The sequence below is a fragment of the Rhinolophus hipposideros genome (genome assembly GCF_964194185.1).
Source record: "Rhinolophus hipposideros genome assembly, chromosome: 22".
Classification (NCBI taxonomy): domain Eukaryota; kingdom Metazoa; phylum Chordata; class Mammalia; order Chiroptera; family Rhinolophidae; genus Rhinolophus; species Rhinolophus hipposideros.
In genome coordinates this window covers 15,520,922-15,544,495 of record NC_138068.1, presented here as the reverse complement: position 1 = coordinate 15,544,495, position 23,574 = coordinate 15,520,922, and the positions used below count along the sequence as shown (strand labels likewise).

The window sequence follows — 23,574 nt, the reverse complement described above, 5'->3', positions numbered from 1 at the left end:
CCAGGGCTGAGGGCAAGATCAAGCACTGTCGCGTCCAGCAGGAGGGCCAGACAGTGATGCTGGGCAACTCGGAGTTTGACAGCCTGGTGGACCTCATCAGCTACTACGAGAAGCACCCCCTATACCGCAAGATGAAGCTGCGCTACCCCATCAACGAGGAGGCGCTGGAGAAGATCGGCACCGCTGTGAGGCCTGGCGCTGGGGCTGGGGCAGGGGACAGCGGCGTAACTCTCCACACACTCCTGGGCCGGCCGCGGGGCAGGCATGGGATAATCCAGATGTGTGGGACAGAGAGGGCTGGCTGTTGTTGGAGCTCCTGGGGCGCCACTTAGCCCAGCTGGGAACTGGTGGGGGTGTCAGAAAGGTGTCCTAGAGGGAGTGACATCTAAGTGTGTCTATAAGGATGGGCGTGAGTTGGCCGGTGAAGAGGTGGGGGCCAGGCATTGAAGCAGAGAGGTCCCTGTGAGCCGAGGTGGGGTGAGGTGATCCTGGAGCCCACGCAGAGGGGCTCACCCAGCGGGCATGGGCTGGACTGTCCCTGGGGCAGGAGAGGCTGCAGAGTGGGGTATGGAGGGTAGAGCCACAGGGGTGAGACTAGTGAAAAGGGACAGGACTGGTGGCGCAGTGGTGATGAGAGCTCTGGACCCGGGTCATGGCCTCGGACAGAAGGAAGCGGTCTGGGACGGACAGCCACTGAGACTCTTGTCATCAGTGGACATGGGTGGCCAGGGAGGACTGCCATCTGCTGGGGGCTGGGGTGGGATGGAGTCAGCGGTGCACGAATGAGCCACTGAACGAGAGCACTGAGGAGGGGTTTCTGCGGGGACCATGCTGCCGAGATCCCAGGGCCAGTGTGGGCCTTCAGGACCTGGGAGGTTGCGGAATCATGGGGTGGGTGGGCCTCAAGGCCAAGAATGGGGAGAGAGGAAGGGGGGAGGCCAGTTCCCCATAGCCAGCCCCACTGAGGTAGGGGACGGCGGTGGACTGTGTGCCAGTGTTGGGTGTGAGCTTGGTGGCCAGCTGCACTGGGGAAAGAAGACATGGTGGAAGCCAGCACTGCTTTCACCTCTGGGAGTTAACACACTGTATTCTGTCCCATTTCCAGGAGCCTGACTATGGTGCCCTGTACGAGGGACGCAATCCCGGCTTCTATGTGGAGGCAAACCCTATGCCGACTTTTAAGGTACAGCCTCGGGCCTCGGCACAGGAAGCTGGAGAGGGCCCGCAGCTGCTCAGGGCCTGCACTTCCCTGCTCAGGCCCGTCTGTGGTCTTTGTGGAGAAGTGGTGTTTGTGGTTTTCCGAGGCCCGAGAGGTTGTGAGAGGTGTGTGGTTGGTGTACGACCGCAGCTGTCTCAGGGCCGACCCCTGGCCCAGCCCCTGTCCCTGGGGGTCAGCATTGACCCTTCAGACTGCTCCCCAGGGTAACCCCATTTCCTCCTTGGGCAGAAGCGGGGTGGGGGCAGGGCCCACCTGCCAGAAAACTGCCTTTGCCACTCAGTCTCTCACCTCGTGGAAATCCGTCAGGCAGGATCTTCCTCTTTTTGCCTTTTTCTCTAAGGGGTAAGGAGCTGCGCTCTGTTCCTCACCCCCTTCCCTCAGCAGCCAGGGAGTCTGGGAGAAGTTTCCTTCTCCTCTTTCCAGAGGGATGATGGGGTCCCAGCGATGCCCACAGGCTGCCAGGTCCCGAGGCAGGCACTCGGGGCCCCATAGACACTGCCTTCCCAGCTTGCAAGGTTCTGCCCAGACCCTGAGGCGCTTCCTGGCCAAGGCTTGGCTCTGTCCCCAGTCACATCTGTCCGGGTGCCTCCTGCAGGGCAGTGGTGAGGGTGAGGACTATGACTAGCGCGGGCTGCGGCAGTGCCACCTGCTGCCACTGGAGCCCCTGCGGGAAGCCCTAGCCCATGCATGTACACACGTGTGGCCCCGTCAGCAGTGGCAGGAGGAACTGCTCTCACTAGTGCTTCTCTCCTCTGCAGTGTGCAGTCAAAGCCCTCTTTGACTACAAGGCCCAGAGAGACGACGAGCTGACTTTCACCAAAAGCGCCATCATCCAGAATGTGGAGAAGCAGGATGGAGGCTGGTAAGCCAGGTTCCCGGACCAGAGAGCTGTGGTGGGTGAGCCAGGCGTCTGGAGCTCCAGCAGGGGCTGACACTGAGGGTTCCGTGACACACGGGGCGCTGTGTGTGCCCCCAGTGATAGACGTGTGAGCAGCGTCTGTCCCACGTGTGTACCAGCAGTACCTGCTTCGGCCGGCTTGGGTTGGGGGCCCCTGACAAAGGACCCTCCTTGTGGGAGTTTGGAGTTGTTGCTGAAGTCAGCACCCCATGACTTCCATAGGTGGCGGGGAGACTATGGTGGGAAGAAGCAGCTGTGGTTCCCATCAAATTACGTGGAAGAGCTGGTCAGCCCTGCGGCCCTGGAGCCTGAGAGGGAGGTGAGACCAGACCCACGTCGGCGGGTCCAGGTTCCCATCCCCAGACTCTTGTGTGCACACACCCGTCACCTAGTGTCAGGCGTGCCTGTGCGTGCACAGCCACCCAGCACGTGACTGTCACACCCCAGGTGTCCATGGCCTCCACCATACACGTCCCACGTTTGTGTAGTTATGCGCACACTTGTGAGATCACCTGCACACACACAGCCCCTCCCATGCGTGTGTACGGAGACACGCTGACGAGTCCGTGGGCTTTGCTTCCCACAGCACTTGGACGAGAACAGCCCCCTAGGGGACCTGCTGCGGGGAGTCTTGGATGTGCCAGCTTGTCAGATTGGTGAGCCCCCATCCCTTTCTCTTGCCCACGGTTCCTTAGGGTTGGGCTCTCCTTTGTGGCTCCCTCTGTGCTCCAAGGGGGGAGGCCGCTGGCTGGACCCCAGAGGCTGCCTTCATTGAGCTCTCCCCGTACTCGGACACCCCCATGACACCGCCAGCTCTGACCCTGCATGCTCACCTGCATGCTCACGGGCCAGGCACCGTGGGTGATGCTGCTGGCTCGCTGCCAGCCACAGTCTTGTGTTGGGGCACAGGGTGTGACGGGGCTTGGGTGCAGGTGGGCTCCAGGGCCCAGGTTCGAGCCCTGGCCTGTGCCTCCTGGCCGTGACTTGTTGCTGAGCGGCAGCGTCCTCGGCTGTAAAACGGGCCTGGCAAAGCAGCCGCCTCCCTCCGGGGTGTGGGGAAGAGCCAGGGGACGAGAACTCAGTGCAGCTGGTGCCAGGGACGAGACATGTGTGTTCCAGCTCTCGCCCGCTCTCGCCCCCCAGCCATCCGTCCCGAGGGCAAGAACAACCGGCTCTTCGTCTTCTCCATCAGCATGGCGTCGGTGGCACAGTGGTCCCTGGATGTCGCTGCTGATTCACAGGAGGACCTGCAGGACTGGGTGAAAAAGATCCGCGAAGTGGCCCAGACCGCAGACGCCAGGGTGAGCACCTTCTGGAGCCCTTGGGGTGCCAGGTGGGCAGCTTGGGGGCCTGTCGGGAGGCCGAGCTCCAGCCCCAGCCCCCCGCCTCCAGGCAGGCTCCCAGAGGAAACAGACATGTAGGCAGCAATGTGCCACGGTTAGGATGCGTGGAGATATGCGTGGGTCTGCTTAGTGCGCAGCTAGGCACATAAGAGGGCGGACGTAAGAGGAGAAGTCGGGCGGCGGCAGGGGCAGGTGCCCAGAGACTCCAGAGGGGTGCAGAGGAGAGAGCAGGAAGAGGCGCTTGGGTGCAGCGGGGTCTGGCGTGTGCAGGGCTGGGAACACAGGCCCAGTGAGTACGACACTGAAAGTCCCCCTAGAGGTGGCAGTAGCATGTGGCCCTGGTGATAGCACCAAGAGCCGTGTCAGTGTCACGGCTGGGGTTGGAGGGCAGTGGGCATCAGGCAGTGGCATGGCCAAGCTCTGTGGGGCCTGGCTGTGGGGAAGAGCGGTGGGTACGCAGGGCCGGGACTCAAGGAGGTGTCCGTGCCAGCAGCTGAAGGAGCCAGTGGCACATGCGCGATGGAGCCCAGGCCTGGGCGGCCGCAGCAGCCTCCTAGAGCAGGGAGGCCCCTTCCACTGAGCCTGGGCAACCAGGAGGGGGAAGCAGTCACAAGGGTCAGGTGGCCATTTCCTCCAGTCACTGGGCGTGGGGTGGAGGGGCTACAGAACAGACCCATAGCTGCTTTAGAGAGGGGGCACCTCTGAACCAAGCAGAGAAGGGATGGGTGCTGAGGGTTTGCCAGAGCTGTGGCCGGGAAGGATGGACAAGGTACTGGCAGACCAGGTGGTTGAAGGGGTGATGCCGGGGTTTAGGCCGAAAAGGGAAGATAGAGTGTGAGTGTAGGAGCTCTTGATGGAAGGAAGTGGACCTCCAGGCCTAAGGCGACTGGATGGGGTACTTGTGAGTGGGCTTCTGTTGCTGAGATATGGCGTGGCAAGTAGATGGCCGCACTGGAGTCGGGGGAGCTGCGATGGTGAGGCTTTTAGGCCAGGGTGTTGGAAGGATGGTCTTTAGGGTACAGAAGACTGAGCCAGAGGCCCCAGTGAAGTCACAGGGAAACCAGGAGGGGGCCTTTTTGCCTGAGGGAGGCTGGGTACTGAGTGGTCACAAAGCATCACTGGGTGTGCAGCCAACACCAGGGCATGGTTGGTGGCGAGGGTCCCACCCTGAGTCCTGGAGGGCAAGTGTGTCCTCAGGGGCAGAGAAGAGGATGATTTTGGGGTGAGGCTGAGCATAGAGGGCTCCCATTTCCTGTCCTGTGGGGTCTGGAAGGTTCAAGGGAGGGGAAGGACCCAGAGCACCTATAGTGTGGACTGCCCAAGGCTGGAGGAGCGTCTTTGTCCTGGGTGGGGCTCCAGCCTGGAGCTATGGGGCCTTTGTGTGTGTCACCAGCTCACAGAGGGGAAGATGATGGAACGGAGGAAGAAGATTGCCCTGGAGCTCTCGGAACTTGTCGTCTACTGCCGGCCTGTTCCCTTCGATGAAGAGAGTAAGGACCAAGGCCCAGTGGGGTGTACGTGTGTTTGGGTGCCCTCCATGGGAGTGAGAGCAAGGGAAGTGTCAGGTCCCTGGATGTGGGGGTTGGGGAGCTAGCCCCCAGCCCGCCTGGGTAGGTGGGCTCTGTAAGTGTTTTCTCTATTTGGTCCAGAGATTGGTACAGAGCGGGCCTGCTACCGGGACATGTCGTCCTTCCCGGAGACCAAGGCTGAGAAATACGTGAACAAGGCCAAAGGCAAGAAGTTCCTCCAGTACAATCGGCTGCAGCTGTCACGCATCTACCCCAAGGGCCAGCGGCTGGACTCCTCCAACTACGACCCCTTGCCCATGTGGATCTGTGGCAGTCAGCTGGTGGCCCTCAACTTCCAGACCCCCGGTGAGGGGGTGCCCTGTGGGGCTGGGCGGCGGGCGGGTGGGGCAGCCCTGGGCCTGGGACTGGAGGCCTGTACCCTGGCTCTTGCAGACAAGCCTATGCAAATGAACCAGGCCCTGTTCATGACCGGCGGGCACTGCGGCTACGTGCTGCAGCCCAGCACCATGCGGGACGAGGCCTTCGACCCCTTTGACAAGAGCAGCCTCCGTGGGCTGGAGCCATGCGCCATCTGCATCGAGGTGGGCTGCAGGGTTCGGTTCGGGAGTTGAGGAGGGGGTGCCGGTTAATAAGACTGGATGGGGCAGGGGCAGTGGACGGTCCTGGAGCTGGAGGACGCACAGCTGCCGCTGAGGTGGAAACGCAGCTGGGAGCCTCCACTATGGAGCCGGGCTCCGCGTGGCACAGGCAGTGGGCTAACCGTGGCTGGTTTTCGGCACTGAGGAGTCAGGCTGTCCAGTGAGGCCAAGCTGCTGGTGGCCACCGCATGGAAGGCGTACGCAGATGACAGGCAGGAAGCTGGAGCCAGTGGGGGGCCAGGGGCCCAGCCCCCAGGGCAAGCTAGACAGCACTTAGGAGAACTGGACTATTTCCTAGGGTCAAGTCATTTAAGTCATTTAAAAAAGACTTCCACGTTAATACAGACATGAATTTAACGTGAAGTGGATTACAAAATCTCACATGAAAATTTTGCCTAAAGCTAAGACGTCTTCAAAAGAATTTTTGCTGGCAGCAGCTGCTCCTAGGGACGTCAGCAGTGTCCTTGGGGCCCAGCAGAGGGCGCACTGCCTCCACTGCGTAGTGGAGACTGGGAGGGAGCAGGAAGGACAGTCCTGCGCCCATCCATCTCTGCCTGCCCTACAGGTGTTGGGAGCCCGGCATCTGCCGAAGAATGGCCGCGGCATTGTGTGTCCCTTTGTGGAGATTGAGGTGGCCGGAGCGGAGTACGACAGCACCAAGCAGAAGACAGAGTTTGTGGGTGAGTCCGCCTTCCCCACTCACTGTACCAGTGCCCCCCACCTTCTCCCGCGGTGGCCTAAGGCCTTTTGCCCTTGCTTTTTAGTGGACAATGGCCTGAACCCCGTGTGGCCGGCCAAGCCCTTCCACTTCCAGATCAGTAACCCCGAATTCGCCTTCCTGCGCTTTGTGGTGTATGAAGAGGACATGTTTAGTGACCAGAACTTTCTGGCTCAGGCTACCTTCCCGGTGAAAGGCCTAAAGACAGGTGAGAACCCTTCTTGCAGACAGTGCCACATGACGGGGGCCCTCGCTCGGCTCCCCCCCGGGCTGAGGGCCAAGCTCTCCTCCTCTAGGGTACAGAGCAGTGCCTTTGAAGAACAACTACAGTGAGGACCTCGAGTTGGCCTCCCTGCTGGTCAAGATAGACATTTTCCCCGCCAAGGTAAGGGCCGCCCGCGGGTGGGATGGGAACTGCTGCATCCTTACGAGGAGTGGGGACACCCTGACCTTGTGCACTTGCCTTTGTTGAAGCAGGAGAATGGCGACCTCAGCCCCTTCAGCGGGATGTCCCTGAGGGAGCGGGGCTCCGAGGCTTCGAGCCAGCTGTTTCACGGCCGGGCCCGGGAAGGCTCCTTTGAAGCCCGCTACCAGCAGCCATTTGAGGATTTTCGCATCTCCCAGGAGCATCTCGCAGACCATTTTGACAGTCGGGAGCGAAGGTGAGGGGATGGGGAGTAGAGGCCAGTGCAGCTCGGAGGGGTGCTGGGCAGACGGGGCGGAGGGGCCCGGCCGCCCTCTGGTACCTCCTAAGTCCAGGAGTTAGAATTGTCTGGCTTTGGGTTGTCCCACTGGGCTGCATGGCCCCCCTGCTGGGAAGGACACACGTCCCTTCTGTCCAGGGCCCCACGAAGGACTCGGGTCAACGGAGACAACCGCCTCTAGTTGTGCCCCAGCCTCGGTGGGAGCAGCAGCTGCTGCGCGCCTCTTGGAATGCCGTGAACTGGGTTCTCTGGAAGCGGCAGCCTTCCTGGTCTCGCAGCCTGGACCTGGATTCCAGTGGTAACTGCTAGACAAAACCAAGCCATTAATGAGTATTACTGTTGGGGCCTCGACGCCCCAGCCTGGGTGAAGGCCAAACTGTACTGTCTCACATTAAGCACACACATCTGACCTGACTCCTGGAGGTGGAGCCTTCCATCTGGTGGGGCCAGGACCATGGCTGCAGCCCCTTGGAGGGCTGCCTCAGCCGGCAGCACAGGAGGCACTGAGGAGCCGATGACACTCCTGAGCATGGAGTAACAGCCTTGCTGGGCCAGAGGAACCAAGTTTACACTGTCCTGCAGCTTTAAAACCATAGCGGGGCAAGGTGGGAGGGTAGATGCCCCGCAGTTTGGCCCTGGAGCCGGGGCCTGCCCGAGAAGGACACAGCACAAGGGCACACTGCCCACGGCTGGGAACACTGCCCAGCCTGAAAGATACAGGGGATCAGGTTTAAAATAGTAGCATTGGGCATCGGAAGCCATGGAGGGTCGCCCTGCGAGGGGCCAGTGGAGGAGACTGAGCCCCAGGGCACCACCTGGAGCAGGAACGGTGGCAACGAGTCCCAGAGCCACAGCAGTGCCTCAGTGCGATGGAGGACCGGGGCCCTGAGCTGGACGCGCCACACCCTGGGCTACACCTGCCACTGCCCATGGCTGGGGCCTTGGACATGAGCCATGGGGACCTGCTCGCCAGGGTGTATGTGCTGCGTCATCAGCAAGGCTGTGCCACCGAGACGTGGCAGCTCGGCAGCAACAGCCCCGAGGCCTTCGTCGGGGAGATCAGGGCCAGTGGGGCCAGAAGGGAGGACCAAGTCGCCGAGGCCGAGCTGGGGACTTTGCCCAGTACATTCAGGAAACTCCTGCACACAGATCACATGCCCTCCAGCAAGGCGCCTCCAGAGGCCCTGGCAGACCAGCTACGACCCCCATCCTGTTTTGGACCGAAGACCACTTTGCCTGTTGCAGTGGAAGGCCTGGCATGAGTCTGCAGACAACACTGCGAGAGGACACTGTCTGAGATGATCTCAAGTATTAAATCAACTGAAAATCCTATACTAGACATACATGACGTTGGAGGGTGGAATTTTAAAGTTTATTTTTTGCACACTCTATTTCTCACTATCTTCATTATTTCATGTAGGATGTATGATTTTCTATGTCTTCCATTTCTAACCTGAAAGCTGCTTGGTGAGGGGATTGGGGGGAAGCAAAATGAAAGAACTCATCTGTGCACTGTGGCAGAACTGTTATTTTTATGGATTTTCAGCTCAGCTAACAGTGTTACCTTTTCAAGATTTATATATACTCTTAAGAAAAACCACTGAGCCGTTAAAAGCCTTGTTATTATTCGGTCCTAATAGTGATTCAGTTTTCTATAGCTTACTTTTAGGGTAGATGGTAAATTATTTAACATTATATTAAACTTTCCATATCATGAATTGTAAACCGAAGGAAATCATGCAATTTCTGAGGAAGTGTATTGATTTATTTAAACTAATTCTGAAATTGTATTTGAAAGTATGACCTCACAATCTTAATTTGTCCATAGCAAACATGTCTATATATGGTTGCCAGCGTTTGGTTTATAATTTAAATATTAAAAATTTTAAATTTTATCAGAAAAGCTTTCCTTCTAAAAAGGACTTCTAAAAAGCAGCGGTATTTTTTTCTTCTCAATAGTATTGTAACTAACTTCCTCTTGCTCCTGCCCCTTGGGGGGACCTTGGAGCAGATCCTTGGAGAGGAGAGCAGCCGGTGTGTAGCCTGCCCTGCTGGGTGTTAAAGCACCATCAGGAACAGGGTGGGAAGAGAAGAAATAGCAAAGCCTGTTCTGGTGAGGTAGGTTGTTTTTTAAAGCAAAGAAGACTCGATATGCTTTCCCTTAGGAATGGAACAGGGATTAAGGAGTTGCCTGCTTTGTGGGTAGGTGGGGGGATGGACAGGCACCAGGTGCTGACTGAAGCTGCTGTGCCTATGACGGTTTCTGTCTAGCGGGTAAAAGATCCAGGAAAGAGATGAGAAAGCAGCCCCACCTCTAAGGACAGGCCCGTGGGCACATAGCGTAGCCAGCATTAGGGTTAGCCCAGCCACTTGCTAGTTCTGCTCTCTTAAGATCTGACTGCCAAATAAATCATCCTTGTGTCCCTTTAACTTGTGTGTTCTTTTGTGGGCTCAGGAGAGCCTGTTGTCTGGAGCCTTGTTAACTAGGGACAGTCGCCCGGTGCTAGTTCTGCAATAGAAGCAGGTGAGAAGTTTTTGGTAATTTCCCAGGTCAAGCAGATCTTCCCTCCTCTGGGCTACGAGGAGGTGTGAGGAAGTGTGAGGCCACACTGTCCTCCAGCCTGTCCTCCGAGGGTGTGGCTGGAGAGTGTGGCCTGTCTGGGAGCAAGCCCAGGCTTCCATGGCCAGCCAGCTATGGCGGCAAGCAGAAGCAAGCAGAGTCCCTTCCTAGTTCCACAGAAACCACCTTTCAAAAAAACTGTAGGGTGCTGGGTGCCACTCTGGTTGCCTCTGTAGCTTGCAACCTAAACCTCTGCCCAGAACATGGCTGACGAGACCCTTCCCGTGGCTGTTTTCATAGTGGTCTGTGCTGTGTGGATCGGAAGTGATGCCATCCAGACCAGAGGGGCTGCCTGATGGATGGGTGGGTAGGTGGGTGGGGACAGGCATAAAAAACCACCCCAGGGAGCTGAGATTAGATGTCATTGAAGAGACGCATGTCAGTGTAATTGGTTGGATCCTGAGATGGTAATTAGAACACCCCTGGTCCGATAATGCACGTACCAAAGCATGGTCATTGGCTTCAGACCAAGGTTATTTTAAGAGAAGCCCAAGGCAGACTTAGAGTTGTAGGTGCAGAGCGTCCTTTCCTACATGAGAAATCAGACCAAAGTTCACATTTCCCAAGTTCACAGGTTTGGGGCCAGTACTGGGTCAGTGTGGGCCCCTCTGAGTACCACGCATTTGGCGGACTGGGGGCATCGTTTAAAATATGTCCTGTCACCCACTGAACTAGGTAGGACAGCCAGGCTCAAACAGCCACTGCTCAGGTGCTTGCTGGCCTTGGCTCTCAGGGCTCCACGGCCCTACTCAGAGAGGAGTGTGGGCCTTTCCCGCGGACAAGAAGGTGGGTGGGAATTAACCTGGGCGCTCCTGATCCATGTTTTCCCACTCCAGATTCTTGTGGCCAGGAGACATGGTGACCTCCTCGCTAATGGGACTTTGATTTCTAGCATGACATACCTCCACTTCCTGAACAAGTCTTTCTGCAGCATGACCTGGGGTCCCCGGGGCGCTGCCACAACTCTGCCTTTGTCTGCAAAGGTCTTGGTCCTTCTTCCTGGTAGGAAACATGACAGCTCTCAGTCAAGTACACACACTTCATGTTCCACCAGACCTGACGCTCTTGATTGACCCAGGAGATCCTCACTTAGGATGGCAGGTTGTGTCTTAGCCCACGGTGCACCATACACCCAGTGTGACATGTGGGCTGCGTGCCCTCCACCCACGGGATCACGCATCACCTGGGAAGCTTCGGAAAAACCGGTGCTTGGGGGGCAGTTTGGGCAGAGGAAACCAAAAGCAGAGCTAGGACAGGAAGTCGATGGCACCAGGGGCAAACCAGGGGAATTGGCCTGGCTCCCTCGCAGGGTCCTCTGTTCCTGGCTGCCGGCAGGCACACCAGGGACGAGGAGAGCGGTGCCAAGCAGCAGGCCTTGACGTTCACCCCATGGACGTCTGCACACGCACAGCACGCCTCCCTCCGTGGTCAGGGACTGCAGCCTGATCAGAGGACTCCGGAAGAGAAGGCGGGAGCAGTAGCTGACCTCAGCTGAGGTCACCGCCATGAATGAGGCCCCGCAGCCACCAGCGGAGAGGGCAGGGTCTCCCCGCCTGACCAGGCATAGCCTGCACATCACCCGGAGGCGGGGCCTGGGGCTAGAAACTCTCGTCTTTCAACAGGAGCTCTCACCATTTCAGTTCTGTTGCGGTAGAAACAACCGTTGTCTTAACGGGTTATCCCACCAAACTAGCTCCTGGAACAAAATCAAATCATGCTCCTCCCACATTTCAGTCCTACCCCCCACACTGGGTCAGCCTCTGATAGTCCCTGTGGCACTCCGGCTGTTCCCTGCCCGGAAGCCCCCAGTGACCCCTTGCAGGCCACTACTGCCAGCCCCGGCCACAGCTGTGTCTTACGGCAGCCACTGCCCAAGTCTGCACCCACCGTGGGGGTCAGCTGATTGGCTTCAGGCTCCACACCAGTGTGGTCTGGCTCCCAAGGGCTTGCTTTTTAGACTCCGCACTAAGCTGCTTCCTATTCCTGGGTCCTTATGCATGTCCCCTTCACTTTTCCCCCTCCCCCCAGCAAATGACAAGCGCTGTTTATCAATACCTGCCTCACAGGAAAAGGAAAAGTCTGGCCAGTGTCCTCTCACCGGATACCTGATGAATCCCGGGTTGACTGTTTGCATTTAGCGTAATTTCTAAAAACATCGTAGTTCTGGCACGTAGACGCCATTCCAGTGGATCAAGCAGCACAGGAGACGGCAAGTTGGAACTTCTCTGAAGTGGGCTGAGGAAAACGGACATCATCCACCCAAGGTTAAGGTCGGTCTTGCCCACAGAATAAATCTAAAGGGTTTTTAGCTTTTTATGTTTTTGACTCCCCCACAAAATAAAGTCAGCAGATGTGAAATGTATTTACGTTTTTATTTAGGAACAATCAAAAAGATCTGAAGTACCATTTCGGCCCATTTCAAATTGTACAAGCAGTTTGTCCCTGTTCCCCTCCCTTATCCAAATCCACAGATACAAAATCTAGGAAATGTGCAATTTGCATCTTAGAAATAGCAGCATCCCCACAGGGGACCTTGTGATGCCTGCAGACAGCCGAGGGGGCCGTCCCCTCCTCCTACCTCGGCACAGCCACTGTCCAGAGGCAAGTTCCATCTCTGTTAGAAACATTTACCCAGGTAAAGAATCCCTTCCACCCAGGCCTACGTGACAGTCCGAGCATGCCTGTGTGTGGTGTCTCTCACTTGGCCACCGCAGGAGATGGGCCCCTCTTTCATAGCTTGGTAAAGTTCTGATTTGCCTCCGGACAAAAACGGGCAGTCGCCTCTTAGCACCAAGACGGTCATTTCTTCAGCCATCTCTGGAAGACAGGAAGCGCACCCAAAGCAAACTGCTCAGCAGTCATTCCTGTGTCACTTCGCAGCAGTGTGGCCCTCGGGAACAAAGGTTTGCATGGAGACCAGAACAGACACGGTGGGTCGGGTGGTAGAAAACCAGGAATCAGGACCAGGAGGAAGGGATCTGCAGCTCTGGCAACTCCCACAAAGACTGCTCAGTAAACTGTCAATGAACAATGGCCGGCAGGGCAGAGGGGAGGTTGGCATGTTTTCCCTTTTGATAACAATTATGGCACAGTCTGGCCCTCCTGACACAGCTGAACAAAGCGGCTCTACAGAAGCCTGGTGGGAACTCCTCTGCACAGGAGTGCCCACTTCTCCCTCCCCTGGCACTGGCCCAGTTTCACTGTGGCCCATTACCATGCTGGATCCCTGTTGGGCCGCGGGGGCGGTGCTGGCTGTCCCCTCTCCCCTAGTCGCTCAACCTCGGGCCCCGCCCACATTTCCAGCAAACTGCACGAATAAGACAGCTGTATGGGCAGGAGCCAGGCATGAGTGACAATCTCTTTAAACACAAATTACAGGACTAACAGGCACCACATGGGTAGATTCGGCCCCTAACAGTGTGTCTACGCTGGGGTTTGACTCTTGGGGAAAGACCAAGCACTTGTAGCTTTTTATATTCAGTGACTCTGAACAGCCTTTCTCATCCTAGACATTTCACCTTCAGCTCCAGTCACACTGAGTACTTTTAAACGCTCCATTTATCATGGAAGGGAACAGAAGTTATAAAGCATTAGCCAAGAAGAGCTATTCATTAACACACTCCAGTGCTCCTGTGTGCACACATGCTCACCACAGAGCCCTTCTCCGGAAGGAAGAGGCACTAACGGCATGTTTCAGGTAAACACTCGGGACTCCTCTCAGGAACCCTGGCTTGCCACCTGCCCCGAGGGGCCAGCAGGATACTACGCAGCCGGAAGAGAAGACTCCCCCCCTCACCCCAACAGCCCTGCTCACTGCCCGCCCCTCGCTCCGCTGGGCGACCATGGCTCAGGCCTGAGCAGCAGCAAGGGCCAGGTCCTGTGGCCTGCAAAAGCCTGGGGGCTGGTGACAATGCCTGAAGGCTGGTGACAGCAAAGCAGTTAACTATATGTTCTTCATGAATCCTTGCCGTCCTGCAAACCAAATGATCTGAATTTTTCAAAATCAAGGCAGCCCGTACTTGTCTGTATGGTAACCAGGGCCTGCCCAGTCCATCGCAGACTTGGGATCTCCGCCCCTTGTCCAGGTTTTGGAGCAAGTAGAACACCTGGTTCCTGTTGGGTCCAGGCTGTCATGGCCCCAGTCTGCTGAAGGACTAGCCCCATTCAAAGGAGAGGCCAGCTTTGCAGGCAGGTCACAGCACGGCCAGTCTTGACAATGAGCTCAGAACTGAAGAACCAACAAGCAGACCCTCTGTGGTCCTCACAGCTACTTACAGACCCCGGGTCACCTACAGGAAAGCGGGGGCTCATCCCCCTACCCTCTGGGAGCACCGTCAGATTCCAGCAGAAACGAATTCAAGCAGAGGCCTGTCAGTTCCATTGGGCTTAGCATTGCGCTGGGCAGTGAGCCACGCAGCACCTGTGATAGCCGCTTCCATCTCCTGAGCCCAAACCAAATCGCACCATTTCATGGTCTCCCCAGCTATAAAGGGGCCAGAGAGAGCAGCATGGTGGGTACCCCGATGGAAGCCTCGCTCGGGGAGGGGATTAAGCAGGAGACGCCATGACCTCCTTTCTCAGGTTCTGGGGCTTTTCTGAGGGCAGGTGCCCCCCCAGCCACGTGGAGATGCTGCCCAGTTCTGGGCAGGAAGGCGGGGAGGGCCCATGCTCCTCGGGAAAGACGGCAAAGGAAGCTGATTCGGGAGACTCTGCAGAGGGAGGGGCTCCCGTCTGGAGTGAGGAGAGACCTGAGCCCCGTTACTGTGTCACTGTCCTGACCCGGGCAGGCCGCTGGGCTGTGGCCTGGAAGAGCTGGCTGTGTGGACCTTTCCTTGTCTCGAGGCTGTTTCTTCTCGAGCATACAACTGAGCCTTGCAAATCAATGGGATTCGTGAAAATTTAAACTTCACAGAAAAGGTGAGTCAAACAGATAACCTGCCTCAGGTAAACTCTGAGCAAGGAAAAAGGGGAGGAAAAAACACAAGGAAAGGCCCAAACTGCAGGATTGGTTTTAAGAGTTTCTTCTTGGCTGGTTCTCTTATGCAAAGTCCTTTATCCACTTGGGCTGTGATGTCTGAACTGACAAAGCTGCTCTAATCCCAACATTTTGGTCCGAGAAGAGAACAGGGAGGTAAGAGGCAACGGGGTCCCAGACAGGGCAGCACAAGCAGGACGCCATGGGAGAGTGCGTGCATAGAAATGCGAGCGCCCTGCATGGCAAGCAGCCTGCCAGGTGTCCCCACGTCAGAGGCCAGAAGGAGGTGACACGGGATCTGTCACTGGGCCACTGACTGAGCGGGATAAAACCCACAAGAGCCACATCTCAGCCTGGAGAACACACTGAAACTTCCTGGAGGGACAGCCCCCACGGCCAGCTGGGACGAGGCCATCCCTCCACGTGGGAGCCTACAAGGTACCACCCGACACTCTGCCCAGCTCCCACCTTTTGCTTCTGGAGTCGAGGCGCTTTGGTCCACCTGAACAGCTGCCAGTCACTCGGCCAAGCAAGGAGCCCTAACCCCCGGGATCTGCCAAAGTCCAAAGCGCTGGCAGTCATCCCACTCGAGCATTCTATTTCGGGAACCTGCAACTCCCGGAAATGAGGACCTCCTCCCAAATCAAAAAGCTCCTCAAGAATCAAGAAATAAAACAAGTAATCAAAATATGCAAAGTATGTGTATCATAAATCCAGAATTCCTGTATTAGAATGGTGATCTGGTCTCACCTACTAAAACTGGATCTATAATCCCATGTAAAAAAACAATAAACCAAACATGGATAAGCCCTAGGTAACGAGAAACACCAAAATATGGTACTGTCTCTGGTAAGTCCAGGAGCATGCAGGGAGTGGGGAAAGATTAGTCACCTTACAAAACAGGCTTTTTCTTCGGGACAGACTAGCCCCGCCCCCACCCCTCTACTCTGCAGCCCACACTGCCTTCCACCGTAGGCGACATCGCGGACATCACAGAATCCATCCAACCTGTCAGGGAGCCGCCTTGTGCCAGGGCCACAGGGCTGGCGGCTGCTGTCCCACAGGCCCACGGCACGGTGGGTGCAGTCCCGATTTCCGGGCCTGTGTGGGTTTTCCCTCTGTGCCCGGTTAGCTGTGTTCACGGTTTCGCACCCACATCAAAGCCCTGGGTACCTGCTGCAATGCCCCGTTAGGCACCTGCTCGATGACCCAACCATCTCTCCCACTGTCGCCTTTGATCATCTTATTCTTTCCAAGCATGAGGCCCACACCCACTTATTCACTCCTGTCCCAGAGCACACGCAAGGGAAGGGTCTGGCCACTCGCTGGCTTCCTTACCTGGGCCGTCTCGCCATTCGTTTGCATGGCCCTGGCTGCTGGGGTGGACAACATCTGTGAGGAAAACAGGCCAACTTTTCCAGCTTTTAACGACAAGCTGGTGCCGAGGGTGGATCGCTCTCTATGTCCTACATGAACTTGTCCACCATGAGATTTATTTTTTCTGTCTTGCTGTTTGGGTTGTAAATGAAATGTGAATACAAATAACCAAGAAAACCCTCTCTGAAGACACACCCCTTTGGCCAGTGCGTGCAGTGCCCTGGGGGTGATGCCGGGAGGGTGTCTCCCCAATACTTGGAGGTGGCTTCGTGTCGGGCCGCCCAGTGCACCCCACATACCAGCATTCCCTCCAACACAGGCTACTTTCCCCAAAACCCATGTGCCAGCCACTAAGGTCCTCAAGGGTACATGTCAGATGTCCATTGCATGAGCAAAGTATCAAATGGATATCTGTACTGTATATGTGTACCTATAAATTAATCTGCATGTACATAAACACTACAGGGAAAATTCCAGGTGTCTGTTCTCTGAAGGAAGACAGTAACTCGCCATTCTTGGCGATTCCGCAGAGAGGCCTTTGGGCTTTACACCCAAAATGGAAAGGATACAAAAACAGGCTGCAAAACTTGCCAAGTACTCACAAGTCACCTGTTTGAAACACATAAGAGGTGGTCCCTACTGAGACAGAGAGGGCAGGAGAAGACACTTCTGAAGAACGACGATGGTTCGGGGGCTTCCGGTTTCCAACCGAACCCTCTCCTGGAAGCAGAAGGTGCTACCAGTGTCTTCGTCCTCCCAGGCAAGCCCGTGAGGGGCCCCGCCCAGTCCAGTTCCCTGGCGGGGTGGGGAGAAGGACTGCGGCTGACCCACTGATAGTTTTCTTGCCCAAAGCCCCTGCCCTCGCTCTGGAGTCTCCTAGTGCTGCCCACCCAGCCTAGGCCCAGGAGAGCCAAGTCCCCGAGGCCTTGATGCTTTGGGAAGCAGGTGGTTTTCTGGAGCTGAGCAGAGCTGCATGTGATGCTTCTTTTGCCCACCCTACTCATCCCCCTGCCACTCTCAGAGCAGCCAGTCTTGGGGAAATAGGGATTTACCATTTAGTACAGCTTTGGAAGCAAGTCTGCCAATGTTGCAAAGGCACCTTTTCCTGTGATCTTTCTCAATTGAAAAAAATGGATATGAGGGTTAAGCTAAAGTAGACAGAGAACTTGTTTCCAAGTTTGTGGATATAAATACTGAACCGTCAAAATATAAATCCTCACAAGGACCTGTCCAGTGGTGGCTAGCAGCCCTGGGGCGAGTGCCCAGCATGCCAGCCGGACCCTTGGAGAGGGTGCCAGGAGCCTCTGGGTGTTCTGCCAGGAACCCCTGCATGCAGGTCTTAGTGCCGAAGACCACCCAGCTCGGCTCATTCTAAGAAGTCCTGAATCCCATCAATGCTCACTCGCACTTCCAGGCAAGTGTGGGTCTTCCTTCCTAAAACACAGGCGGCTCTGGAGACAGGGTGAAGGGCTCAGAACACCCCCACGCTGTGGCTGTGCATTCTTTCAGCCCCACCCGTTTCTGTTTTCAATTTTCCTCTCGCTCTAAACATGTCTAGGTTTTTAAAAAATGCGGGCACCTAGGTCAGTACATTAGGCTTGACAACAAATGTTTCTTCAGTTGATCTGATAACTGAAAAGTTATGGTCCATGATTCAAACTTCCGTGAAAAAGCAGAATTCCTGCAACCACTTAAGAGAGCGGTGAGCTTCACACGCTAATCACAGAACCAGCCCGATTTTTAAATGCGGTAACAGTGGGCTCTGCACTGATCATCCCATCAGGCGAGGCAAGCCCGGCAGGAAACTGCTGGTCATCGCTTAGTGAGCCAACGGGAATCTCTTCACAGGTACAGCCTTCCTTCAAGAACCAAGTGGGCACAGGGGCTCCAGATGGAGTCTGAGTCTGCCCGTAACCCCTGCCTGCACCTGGACGGTGAGGGGACATGGGGCCCCAGCCATCTCCAGAGAACAGATACAGGGCATTTTCAGAGATGATGTAAAAGACAATGTACTGCTTTGCTAACCAAAGTTTCTATGTAATAAAAGTGTTTATAATACGATGTTTTATTAAATGTGTATAGGCGGATTTATATGTTAAAACTTTGATTCCGTGTCTATGAATATGAAATCTGAACTACTTTATCCACTGGAAGGCAAAGAAAAGGTCCTACATTGTGGGGGGAAGAACTTGCGAGAACTCGCTCTCCCCGCTTGCTCGGTGGTGGCAGGCCGAAGGTGATGGAGGGCTCTGGGCTCTCTGTGAGGCTTCCAGAAGCTCTGTGCGCTCCCAGCGGCCAGGCATGGGAACAGCATGTGGCAGCAGAGAGTAGGTGGGGCCCTTCCACGTGGCACACGGCGTCCCAGACTGGCCACTCCTTCACAGTCATTGGTTCAAATTCAGTCTGTTTCTGAGGAGAAAACACATGCCTGTCACCTCCATGTCAGCTGTCGCTGGCATAGCCCCCAGGGCAGCGTGCCATTTTTGCCATGCCAGGGTGGCACCACTGGCTTTGGGGACCTCTTAATTCCATGAGCCATGCCTTCTTGCCAGCCACTCCCTACTCTGCAGCCTGAGGGAATGTGAAGAAGGGATGTGGGTTACGGACGGGACGCGGCTACATCTGGTGTGGGCACAGACACTCTAAGGAACCACCGCCAAACCCCGGGCCTCGCAGCCGGGCAGGAGCTCATCTCTGGGCCCTCACTGCACTCCTCGGCCCCGCTCCCCAGGCCACCGCCACCTCTGGGTCCTGTCCTAATCCGCCTTGTCCTGCCCTCTCCTTCCGGCTCTCCAGAACATACTGTTCTAACAGAACAGCAGCTGGCTCTAGTTTCCACATGTGTGTCTTCACTTCGTTTAGAACTTCCAACCCTGAAGTCAGAGTCAGTGGGTCTGTTCAGAGAGGGCCGTTATCTGTGCTGCTTACAGAAGTGGCCCTTGTACAGCGGCTGCCGACAAAGCCGTGAGAATCGTGGACAGATACGCAGACAAGCCCTTCCTGCACTCATGGTAACCGTCCTCGGACAGAAGAGCACAATGCGACAACGGCATGCCACAACCCCTGCCACTCGGGCTCTGCCCCGCCCACGACATCAACACTTCATTTTGTGTTGAATTTAGTAGCTGAGGGGAGTCAACGCTTGCGATTCAAACCCATTCATCCCAATTCCAGGTCAGCTTTTTAAAAAAAACATTGCGATAAAATAGTATACATAACATAAAACCTACCGTTTTAACCATTTCAAGTGTGCATGAAGTGGTATTAGTATGTTCACAATGCTTTGTAAGCACTACGCTATTTCCAGCTACCCGAGAATATAACTTAGAATAAAATTTAATTTATAAAAGCAAAAGAAACTAGTTTTTTCTAGTTTCCAGCAATCTATGTTGTTTCGCTGGCAAAGCCAAAGCCTGGGTGGGCATCTCCCCGGGGGCAGGCCCCGAGCTGGAGAAGACGCCCAAGGCAACCAGCGCTGCCAGCGCTGGGAGGCCACACCTGTCCCCTGCTGCTCAGGAGGCGCCCAGTGAGGCCCTCACTGAGTCCTGGGGCCCTGGAGGGAAACAACGCCAAGTTCAGAAACACCGGGTCCCAGAACCAACTTGTGAAGCTCCACGAATCAGAGAAGCTGAAGATCCAGACACTTCTCCAGGTCCTAGACTCCTGTGAGGAGCTGAGTTACAATGCTCCCAGTCATCCTGGGGATGAGAATGCCTAAGGGGAGGAAGGCAGGGGAGGGGAGGGGAGGGGACGGGAGGGGGGAGGCTGGGAACTCCAGGACCCAGAGCCTAGAAAATCAATACCTCATGATGTGACTTCCCTGTAGCTTCAAAACTGTCTTCACTAAAATAATCTAAAGTTTTCTGTCAAGTACGAATACCATGATCCAGAGAAAGTGAGGAATAAAATTCAAGGTTTTGATTCCATATATAGCTATGCGGGAAGATGATTTTCCATTACTTCTACATCACAAAGAACAACAGACATGTAAATCATAATATTTTCATCATTGGGAAAAAAAAATACTCATGTATCCAAGGACAATGAAAGACTCTTTCCCTTTGTTCACCAATCTGAGCTGAATTGCCTCACAAGTGCGACTTCTCTCTCCTACCAGTGGTGTGGTTCTGTCTGATTCCGTGACGTTTGGACCTATTTTCCTTTTGCTAAGAAAGGGTGAGAAAAGTTTGGCCCCTTGTAGGTTCACTATGTTCCTTCCCCTGCACAGGTTTAAAAGAACATGAAACGAAATGAAAAACCAGCTCTCAAGCCTTTACCACGTTATGCTCCAACGACACGTGCGGCTAGTTGTACTTGAAGCAGACAGGCAGTTTAGTCCTGCTGCCAGGCAGCCTTCAGAACAGCAGATGCCCCCATGCAGTAAATTCAGTCCCACCCATGGGTGCCTCCTCCCCACACCCACAGAGGAGAGCCATGGCTCCCGGGGGGCTCCTTACCTAGCTGATGTCCAGCTTGGGGACTCGGTGTGTCACAGGGCTCTGAGCTGGCCTCAGGGGCACTGGGCTCCCAGGACTCACTGTTTTCCGACACCTCTGAATAGGCGTCACCCAGCCCTCTGTGAACCGCTGCAGGGTCTCCAGCGCCCTGGTCCTCGCCGCCTGTGTCTGCCACAGCCCGGATCTCCTCGCCCACTTTCTCCGCAAACCACTGCTTGACCTGCTGGGAGCTCATCTGGGTCTTGTCGCAGAGGCTCTGCAGGTCCTCCTCGCACAGCGTCTTGTGTGTCACGCAATAGTCCTGCAGCAGCTCCCGGCTGCCAGGGGCGACAACCAGCAGCCCCGGTGGGAAGTTGCCCCGCTTGTAGTCTTCGTACCACCTGAGCTGGCCGTTCTTCAGGGCGTACCTGCTGTCTCCGAACCAGCGCACCACCTCCGGCCGCGGCAGACCGGTCTGGGCCACGATGGAGTCATAGTCCTGGGCGCTGGGCCACTGTGTCTGCACAAAGAGCTGGCGAAGTAGGTGCCGCTGCTGTGCTGTCTTCTTGCAGCTCACCTTGCCAGGGGGCTGCTCGGCCAGCTTGCTTGGCCCGTCGTCTTCGGGCTCGCAGGGGCCCAGCCCCGGCAGCTCACTTTTGCCGTTGGCTTCGGTGACCCGCAGGTTCTTGAGGTTGATTTTGATGGGGCTGACTCTGCGCTCGGCTGACGCGTAGCTGCTGGGCACTTCCGGGGAGCCACTCTCCCCGGGGACCCTCAGGTCACCCAAGGGACCGTCTGCCCCACCCTCGTCCGCCACCGCCTCCCCCTCCTCCAGAGAGCTAAGCCCGGCGGCCTGCGGGGTCTCTTCCGCGTTCACTTTTCTCCTCCTCTCGGAAAACCAGCTGTCGATCTCTCTGCGGGTCATTTTGGTCTCGGTCCTCAGGCGGTCCAGTTCCTCGTCCAGGGGGAGGGGGTTTTGTGCGAAACTGCTCTCCAGCGCCCGCAGCTGCTCGGGGGCGCGCTCCCGGTATTTGGTTGGTGTGAAGTCAGGGATGTGGTGCCAGGACTGCCGTCTGGCGGGGGGGTGGGCGGCCGGCGCGGCTGCGGGCGGGACGCAGGTCGGCTCCGGGGCCTTGGGCGCCGGGGGGAAGGGCGCGTCCGGCGCGGGGTCCACGAGCGCGGGGTCCACGAGCGCGGCGCCCACGAGCGCGGCGCCGGCGTCCCCGGGCATCACGGCGCGCGGGCCCTTGAGGTTCCGGCAGTGGTACCTGCGGTCGCTGAACCACTTCCGCACCTCCCGCGTGCTGAGGCCCGTCACCCTGGTGAGGTGCTCCACCTCGCTCTGCCCCGGGAACTGGTTCCGACAGAAGCTCCCTTTCAGCGCCGACAGCTGCTCGTGAGACTTCTTGTTCTTGTAGATGCTGGCGTCCAGGAAGGCCTGCGAGGTGATGCTGGGGCACGCGGTGAGCAGCGACTGCGCCGCGTTCACCACCTTCACGGCCGCCGCCGCGCCCGAGCACCCCGTGTTCGTGGGCGCCGCGGCCGGCGGCCTGGGCGGCGACGTGAGCGCGGGCGGCAGCCCGTTGGCCGTGGGCGGCGGGGGGACCAGCAGCGCCCCCGCCGCGCCCTCCGGCTGCCCCACGGCGGGGCCCGGCAGCGCCGCCTGGACGAGCTGCTGCACGTGGCCGGCGCCGGCCGCCAGCGGGGTGCTGAGCACGGCGACGGGGGGCGGCGGCGCCGACTGGATGACCGTGTTGAACATCTTCTTGCGCGCGTCCTCGATCTCCTCCGGGGACCAGCTGATGCCCTGTTTGAGCCTCTGCGCCGTGAACCAGATCTTGAGCTGCTCCTCCGGGTACTTGGTGACCACCGTCAGGTAGCAGAGCTCGGCCTTGGTGGGGTAGGGGAACTTGTGGAAGGAGTTCTTGAGGAAGCTGTTGGAGTCCATGGCGGCGTTGTAGGTGGGGATGCTGCTCAGCGGGATCATCACCCTGGGCAGGGCCTTGCAGCCGGGCGGCGGGGGCGCGTGGGGCTGCGCGCGCGCGGGCGGCGGCGGCGGCAGCGGCAGGAAGTGCGCCACCCCGGCCGGCAGCACCGGCACCGCCCCGACCACAGGCCCGTTGGCCGCGTGCGGGGCCTTGGCGGCCGCGGCCGACGCCTGGCTGAGCGGGGCCGCCCCGTTGACACAGGGGTGGCCGCCCTCCTTCGCCGCCGGCTCCCCCGCGGACGGGGCGGGCACGGCCTCGCCGACCGGCTGGCTGGGGACGTTTTCCTTGAGCATATGAATTTTTTTGGCTTCAGCTTTGCCTTTCATTATCTTCATGATTGGAGTTTTGGTGATGATGATCTCCGCCTGCCCGTCGGCCCCTTCGGCGCTGGGCTCGCACAGTAGGTCGGCAGTGCCGGTGCCCTCGGGGACGTTCTGCTCCACGACGACATGATTGTCTGGCTTGGCCACGTTCCACACAAAGCTGGCTTCCCCCGAGTGACACTTGGCATTGTGCAGAGAAAGGCCCTCGGGAGTTTTTGCTGGAAAACTGCACTCAGTGCAGACAAAAGACGGGTCTTTGTGAAAGTCTGTGTGCTCCGAGTTCATGTGTCCCACAAACCGGGTCATGTCCTGGGACCTGAAATCGCAGTACTTACAGGAATACGAATAGCCATCCAGCGCGGCCCGGTGCCCGTTGGCCAGCGCGGCGCCGTCGGTGCTGCCGGGGCTCTGGGCGGCCTCGCCGCTCGGCGCGGGCGCGTCTGCGGGCAGATCCTGCTGGGGTCCTTCAGGCGAAGGCTCGGCGGCCGGGGCCTCCGCACCCCCGGGGTCCTGCAGCACCACCGTCTTCACCGGGATCATGCACGGGGTGGTGGACTTCCTCTTGCTGGCCATGGCGACAGCCACTCTGAGGGCTCAGTGACTGAGAGCTTGTCCCATCAAGGGCCTCACTGTACAAGTTCCAGCTGCGCCATGAGGGCCAAAGAAACAGTTTTCAAGGGCAGCTTTTTCAGTTGTTTGCAGAAAGCAAGTTTTCCCTATTAAACCTGAGGGGAAAGAAGAAAAATGATTAGGATCTCTGAAGCTCTGTCTGGGTATGTCTCAGAAACCCAGACACACTCCACTGC

The 23,574-nt window shown here is 57.2% G+C and overlaps 2 protein-coding genes across 5 annotated transcripts in view; one reads left to right on the top strand and one right to left on the bottom strand.

The window, feature by feature from the left end:
- Positions 1 to 9,479, top strand: part of PLCG1 (phospholipase C gamma 1) — a 36,594-nt gene extending 27,115 nt beyond the window's left edge. For 2 of the 3 annotated variants that reach the window (XM_081033679.1, XM_081033681.1), the window contains exons 20-33: positions 5 to 185; positions 1,106 to 1,183; positions 1,978 to 2,081; positions 2,340 to 2,436; positions 2,704 to 2,773; positions 3,261 to 3,418; positions 4,854 to 4,950; positions 5,110 to 5,334; positions 5,422 to 5,570; positions 6,193 to 6,307; positions 6,392 to 6,553; positions 6,642 to 6,730; positions 6,820 to 7,007; positions 7,188 to 9,479. In XM_081033679.1, coding sequence (XP_080889805.1) covers positions 5 to 185; positions 1,106 to 1,183; positions 1,978 to 2,081; positions 2,340 to 2,436; positions 2,704 to 2,773; positions 3,261 to 3,418; positions 4,854 to 4,950; positions 5,110 to 5,334; positions 5,422 to 5,570; positions 6,193 to 6,307; positions 6,392 to 6,553; positions 6,642 to 6,730; positions 6,820 to 7,007; positions 7,188 to 7,230 — 1,756 coding nt within the window. In that variant the 3' untranslated portion in view covers positions 7,231 to 9,479. The remainder of the gene's footprint in view (positions 1 to 4; positions 186 to 1,105; positions 1,184 to 1,977; positions 2,082 to 2,339; positions 2,437 to 2,703; positions 2,774 to 3,260; positions 3,419 to 4,853; positions 4,951 to 5,109; positions 5,335 to 5,421; positions 5,571 to 6,192; positions 6,308 to 6,391; positions 6,554 to 6,641; positions 6,731 to 6,819; positions 7,008 to 7,187) is intronic. The other variant, XM_081033680.1, reaches the window with a different exon arrangement.
- Positions 9,480 to 12,023: 2,544 nt separating this feature from the next.
- ZHX3 (zinc fingers and homeoboxes 3) overlaps positions 12,024 to 23,574 on the bottom strand; it is a 138,006-nt gene continuing 126,455 nt past the window's right edge. For both annotated transcript variants that reach the window (XM_081033682.1, XM_081033683.1), the window contains 2 exons: positions 20,479 to 23,493; positions 12,024 to 18,430 (listed from right to left, as the gene is read on the bottom strand). In XM_081033682.1, the coding sequence (XP_080889808.1) occupies positions 18,420 to 18,430; positions 20,479 to 23,341 (2,874 nt within the window). In that variant the 5' untranslated portion in view covers positions 23,342 to 23,493 and the 3' untranslated portion in view covers positions 12,024 to 18,419. The remainder of the gene's footprint in view (positions 18,431 to 20,478; positions 23,494 to 23,574) is intronic.